This window comes from Fonticula alba (assembly GCF_000388065.1).
Source record: "Fonticula alba strain ATCC 38817 unplaced genomic scaffold supercont2.7, whole genome shotgun sequence".
NCBI classification, from domain to species: Eukaryota; order Rotosphaerida; family Fonticulaceae; genus Fonticula; species Fonticula alba.
Window position 1 is genome coordinate 1894236 of NW_009242977.1, and position 5736 is coordinate 1899971.

Below are 5736 nucleotides of genomic sequence, written 5' to 3' on the forward strand. Positions count from 1 at the left end.
GGGGGGGGGGGGGGGGCCATGAGTGGGAAGGGAAAAAGGCAGCACGGAGAGCGAGTCAAGGGGACAAAAGATGACTGCGCACCAGTCCAGGTCGTTGTAGGGCTCCGGATCAGCATCAGCCACCATGTCCAGCAGGTAGCTGCCAGATTGAAGTGTATGTGTATGTGTATGTGTGTGAGAGTGTGAGCGAGAGAGAGAGAGAGAGAGAGTGAGTGAGGGGATGGGGCGAGGGCAGCTGCGCACCGGTTTTGCAACTTGGCCCTGGCAATGATGGCAGTACGTTCGGCGAGGGTGGCCTTGAGGCGTTTTTGTTTCTGCGTGATCGCGATCGGAGAGCAGGAGGAGCGCGAGGCGCGCAAGGGGAAAGGGGTGGATAAGTGTCAAGCACGCCAGGGGAGATGCGGGACTCATCGGGGGGGGGGGGGGGGGGGTCCCGAGGGGGCAGAGGGCAGAGGGCAGAGGGCAGGCGGCAAGTCACGCACGCGCAGGAGCGCTCCCAGGCGGGCTTCCATCAGCTCCGGCGAGGACTCCACCAGCTCGGCAAGCTTGGCGCAGGAGGACAAATCCCGACCGGCCCGGCGCTCGGCCAAGGCAGCCGGCGTCGGGTCCAGCAGGGAGCCCGGCTCGAAGGGGGTATACCCGTTGAGGGCGGGCGCAGGCGCCGAGGCGGCCGGGGGCCGGTGATCGGCCAACGGAATGAACGGGGCCAGGGGGGTGTCACCGGCGCTGGAGGGCAGGACCGTGGCTGGAGGAGACAAAACCTTGTCATAGGCAAAGGCCGAAGTGGCCGCCGCACAAGCCCGATGGATGAGCTTCTCCCGGGCGGAGCCACGTCCGACCGGGCGTTTGGCCGGCGGGCGCAGCTTCTTGCCGGCGGAGCTCGCCGGTGCTGGGCGGCTTTCAAGCTTCTTCATGGCCAGGAGTGATGGATCCTCGGGAGGAGGAGGAGGAGGAAGGGAGAAAAGCAGGGAGAAGAGGGAGATGGGAGGGGCAGATGCCGAGGGGATGCGAAGAGGAAGCGAGAGGAAGAGGGAGAGAGAGGCGATGGGACGGGGGGGTAAGGAAAGTCCCGATCGATCCTCCGAAGTCCGATAGAGGAGGGCAGACGCGATAAAGGGGGCCGGGCACGGGGAAAAGTGAGGACAGGAGGGGGGGGGGCGGGGAAGAGAGAGAGAGAGAGAGAGAGAGAGAGAGAGAGGGGCAGGGTAGTGGGGAAATGAGTTTGCAAGTTGAAGGGTGGGATCCCTTCGACTGTCCTTTGTGGGATCAAATGAGGCCGGCGGGCGCGGGGGCAGGCAGGCCAGGACGTGGGCGAACGAGCACCAAGCACCGGGGAGGGACAGGGCTGGCCATGCCCCAGCCAAGGGGGGGAGGACCCGTGTGTCGATGGAGCCGCAGAAGCGCGCAACTGCACGGGCGTGCCAAGTGGAGCAACATATGCACGCTGGGCCCCCCCTGCCCCCCCGCTGCTCCCCGTCCCAGTACAGCGCACGGGAGGGAAATGTCGCCGCGGGGGACGAGCAACGAGCGCCTGCGCGGGCAGGCTGACCTGCCGTGCATGTTCCCTTCTTGCCTGGGACGATGGGGGGGGGGGGGCCGCCCCGGGGCCGGGGCTGTGGAAGGCGCATCGGAGATTTGCCCGTGACCTGGCGAATCCCAGAAGTGAGGAGGGGAGAGGAGGCACGCGCCCGGGCGAAGTGCAGAAGGCCGGCCCGCACGCCGCATCCTGAGCAGGTGTAACTAACCACCGGCCGTCTGGCGCGTTAGCCCGGGGCCCAGGGTCCCCCCCGCCCGGTCCCTCCCTTCAGCCGGTCCAGCGTTCGGGCCCGCGCGCGCGCGCGGGCACTCCCCCCCCCCCCTCACCCGGCTGGCACACCGGGATTCCCGGTTTCCCGCCGTTGTGGCGAGGGGGCCGCCGCGCGCACGCGCGCGCGTCGACACTGCTCGTGGTGTCGGGGAGATACGTGCGGACGGCAGCGAGTTTGGGAAACCCGGCGGTCGGCCTGGGGTGGAGCCCCGCGCCTCCCGCGGTCCTTTCATCCCCCTGCAGCTCGTCGGGCATCGCTTTTTCGTCGGATGAGTTGGCACTTGGTCGGGGATCTACCCCACGGCCACCGCGTACAGACGCATCTCCGTGGCGTGCCCGGCCGGGGGGGGGGAGGGGAGGGGCGGCCAGAGGATGGGATGGGGGGAGGGGGGGGGGGGGCTGGTGCGGACTGCCGCCGGGCGACGCCGCCTGAAAAGCGGTTCCTGCACCCATCGGGATCCCCCGGGAGGGGGATGTCCCAAGGCAGTGCCCCCCTCCCCGATTGTTCCGCACCTCCCTCCTCCCCCCCCCCTCCCCCCTCCCCCTTCGCCTGGGGTCCTGCTACTCACCTCCCTCTCCCTCCCTCCCTCCCGCGCTATCTTCCCTGCTGCCCATGAGCTCGGCCGGCACGATCGCGCCCGGCATCGGCGCCTCGGCTCGGGTGCCGCTGCTGGGCCTCTTTCTGCTGGCGTTGCTGCTGATCCTGGCGCCTGGCCACGGGCAGCCGACCGACTCGCCAACCGATGGCGTCAATGCTCTGTTGGCCGGAGCGACAGCCCACGAGCTGACGGGTGATCGTCAGCGGCCGCCGCTGGTGTCCGGGCCCCACCTGGACCGCGGTGTGGTTGTGTATGATGACTGGGCGGATGCCCAGGCGGCTGGCGCCTCTACGGCCGCCCCCTCACAGGTCACCACCTCCGTGCGTTTCCCGCCAAGCCGGCTCCCCGCCCCTACTCGTCAGCCAGCTGACCGACCCATGTACATGTATGTTCGCATGCGGCCGACAGTATCGCCTGCGTCTCTTCTGCCCGAGTACCCCGGTGTATTTGTTGTCCATCATGCACCGCGGACACCCGAATGATGAGGGGTCACGGGAAATCGCCTTTGTCATTACGTATGTCTCTGCTCGTGCCGTACCCCTGCTTCTTTTTTATCTGCCGCCTCCCCCCCCCCCCGGCCTCCTGCTGACCCGACCTCGCAGGGGCTTCCGCACACCGAGCATTGCGGTCCTCTCCTCCTACAATGTGGTGTACGGCCCGGACGATGGGACTGCCCAGCCGGCCATCTGGTTGGAAATGGACTGCAGCTTGCTGTCCAACCAGCACCCCCGGTCGGCCATTGTCCATGGGGCCGAGTTTTTCGGCTTCTCCTACGTGGTCGAGGCGCTGATCGAATATGGCGTCACCGCCAAGCACTTCCCGCTGTACGACCCATCGGCCGGCCCTCTCCCTGCCTTTGTCTCCACCCTCCCCCCCCCGCCCGCCTCTCCCTCTCTCCTCTCTCCCCCTCCCCCCCCCCCCCCCCTCCCCCCCCCCCCCCCCCCCCCCCCCCCGAATGGCGCTGCCCCCTCTGACCCCGGCCCTTCTGCAGCATCGAACAGAACCATGTTCGCTTCGACGAAATCTACCAACCCGGCATCTCGCCGATCTACAACTTCTACAATCTGTCCTCATTTTCCTGGGAGCTGTCCTATAACCAGACGATCAAGCAGCCACCCGGGGCCCATCCCAGCACCGGGGGCTTCTGGTCAGACCGCGGGGTGGATGTGGACACCCTCGGGTCCCTGCCGGCCGATCCGCCCACCCCGCCGCGCAAGATCCTCAACATCAGCATCACCAATGCATCCATCGGGGCTCAGCTGGTGATCATTTGCGATCCGACCGAGGACCACCTGCATGACAGCCTGCACTTGCAAGCCGGCACACCGATCATCAATCTGCGCGTGACCAAGCCTCCCTTTGGCCAGGAGCCCATGGAGCCCCATCCGACCATCGCCCCTCCGGGGTCCTCCAGCATGTCCGGCTCGGGGGATCCCCCGGGCTCCTCTGGCTCGTCGGGTCCCTCCAGCATGTCCGGCCCCTCGGGCCCTTCCGATCCCCCGGGGCCATCGGGCTCTGCTGGCTCGTCTGGCCCTTCCAGCTCGGCTGCTTCCGCTGGCGGGCCATCCAGCTCCCTGGGCGGCTCCTCGGCTGCCGGTCTTGCGGCCCGATCGATGGAGCCCACGCATCACAATACCTCGCATATGCGCTTTGTCGCGGCGCGGCTGGCCATCTCCAGTGGCGTGGGCTATGCCTGTCCGGATCCTTCCCTGACCACGGCCCCGGATGACACCCGGAACCCCGGCGTCTACACCAGCACCCTGACCAGTGTCCGGCTGCTGGAGGGGGGCGGGGGGAATTCCACGCTCGCCGGGCCTGCCATGGTGGCTGATCCCGAGTCGGAGCCCGTGTGCCAGGAGAAGTCCGGCCGTGCGCACCTTATCTGGCCGAATTTGGCCAATGTTGACGGCGGCCCGGCATATGTGCTCATGGACTATGTGGCCACGGCCGGCGAGCGCGGCAAGATCACCTACCAGGAGGCGGAGTTTTCCTCGATGAAAATCATCAATGGCCCCTTCATGATTGGCTGCATCAAGCGCCTGCATGTGTCCTTCGAAATTCCCCCCAATGAGCTGGTTTCCTGGACCAAGATCCTGGCGGCCACGCCGCCCTGCACGGCTGACCCCACCCCTCGGGACCCGCCATCGTCGGTTCGGATAACCGCCTACACGGCCTGTGTTGTCGGGATTTCCGCCGTGGCCATGGGCATCCTGGCGCAGCTGGTGGTCGTCCTGCGCCAGAGCCGCACCAGCAAAAAGACCAATGCGAAGCTGGATGCCGCCCGCGCCGGTCGCCGGATGATCAACCAGCAGCAGACCAACACCCGGGCCAACCATCCTCATCTTCAGCACCAGCAGATGGCCGCTTCGGCTGCCTTCCCGCCGAAGATGGTGTCCAGTCACTTTGCCGCGGCCGCCTCCCTGGACCCCATGGCGCGCCTCATGCCCCAGCACCAGCCGGCCTCGCTGCAGGAGGCCCAGCCGGCCCAGGTGCCGGATCCGGCGACCGACCCCTTCCACCAGCAGTACCAGCAGTACCAGCAATACCAGCAGTACCAGCAGTACCAGCAGTATTTGCAATATCACCACCAGTACCAGCAGCAATTCTTCCAACAGCCGCAGGACGGCATCGGCCAGTATGCCGCCGATGAGCAGCCGCTGGAGGATGGCGACTTGCAGAGTGGTGCCACATCGCCCAACACCGAGCCATCTCCTCGGGGATGAGGCAAGGAGTGTCGTCCCCCCCTTCTCCGGATTGGTCCTCCTTCTTTTTTTTTTCGTCGATTCAAAAAGGGCCAAGACGGCAGCCGACAGGAGGATGTCCCGACGGCCCCTGTCAGTCAATACAAAGATTCGCTATTGCACTTTTTGGAGGGGTCTATTGAACCAGCAGAACAGGGAGAGGCTGTGAGGCATGTGAGGAGAGGCCACACCGTGGCGGCTGGTGGCGATGGAGGGGGAGGGTGACAACACGGTGACGAGGGCAGCGGCCAAACCAGGGGCGTGGCCAAGCACCGGGGCTTTTCCCCATCTCAGAGGACGCCCCAGAAGTCCTCGAAGGCACAGCAAATCTTCCCCAGGACCACCGAGGCCGACAGCTCATACTCACTGACCGAGACCATCTCATCGACATAGTCATCCTGGATGACGCCGTGCGCGAAACAGCCCACCACAAACACGAAGGGCTCCCCATCGGGCAGGGTCTTGACCCAGTCGTTGATCCGGACCACCTTCTCGGCGCGGTGATTCATGGCTGGACGCGGGGGGACGGGGACGAGGGGGGGGGGGGGGGCGATGTTAGAGGAGACTGGCCAGGGGGCATTACGGCGGG

The 5736-nt window shown here is 66.5% G+C and overlaps 3 protein-coding genes across 3 annotated transcripts in view; 1 reads left to right on the forward strand and 2 right to left on the reverse strand.

Annotated features, from left to right (window-relative positions):
- Window positions 1–1141, reverse strand: part of H696_04604 (hypothetical protein) — a 4133-nt gene extending 2992 nt beyond the window's left edge. Inside the window, exons 1-3 of the mRNA XM_009498490.1 lie at window positions 483–1141; window positions 244–314; window positions 83–139 (exon numbers count right to left, since the gene is read on the reverse strand). Of these exons, the coding sequence (XP_009496765.1) occupies window positions 83–139; window positions 244–314; window positions 483–914 (560 nt within the window). The 5' untranslated portion in view covers window positions 915–1141. The remainder of the gene's footprint in view (window positions 1–82; window positions 140–243; window positions 315–482) is intronic.
- Window positions 1142–2344: 1203 nt separating this feature from the next.
- H696_04605 (hypothetical protein) lies at window positions 2345–5685 on the forward strand. Its single transcript, XM_009498491.1, has 4 exons — window positions 2345–2726; window positions 2815–2921; window positions 3009–3230; window positions 3398–5685. Exons 1-4 carry the CDS (start codon window positions 2421–2423, stop codon window positions 5127–5129), a joined length of 2367 nt encoding a protein of 788 aa, XP_009496766.1. The 5' UTR covers window positions 2345–2420; the 3' UTR covers window positions 5130–5685.
- Window positions 5438–5656, reverse strand: H696_04606 (hypothetical protein; the record flags this gene model as incomplete). The annotated part of the gene is made up of 1 exon (XM_009498492.1): window positions 5438–5656. One exon carries the CDS (start codon window positions 5654–5656, stop codon window positions 5438–5440), a length of 219 nt encoding a protein of 72 aa, XP_009496767.1.
- Window positions 5686–5736: the final 51 nt, after the last annotated feature.

Bases quoted from the DNA above. Each gene is read 5' to 3' on its own strand.
- H696_04605 (XM_009498491.1), top strand. From the start codon at position 2,421: ATGAGCTCGGCCGGCACGATCGCGCCCGGCATCGGCGCCTCGGCTCGG. The intron at 2,922-3,008 runs GTATGTCTCTGC...CCGACCTCGCAG, and splicing joins GAAATCGCCTTTGTCATTAC to GGGCTTCCGCACACCGAGCA. The intron at 3,231-3,397 runs GTACGACCCATC...GCCCTTCTGCAG, and splicing joins ACCGCCAAGCACTTCCCGCT to CATCGAACAGAACCATGTTC.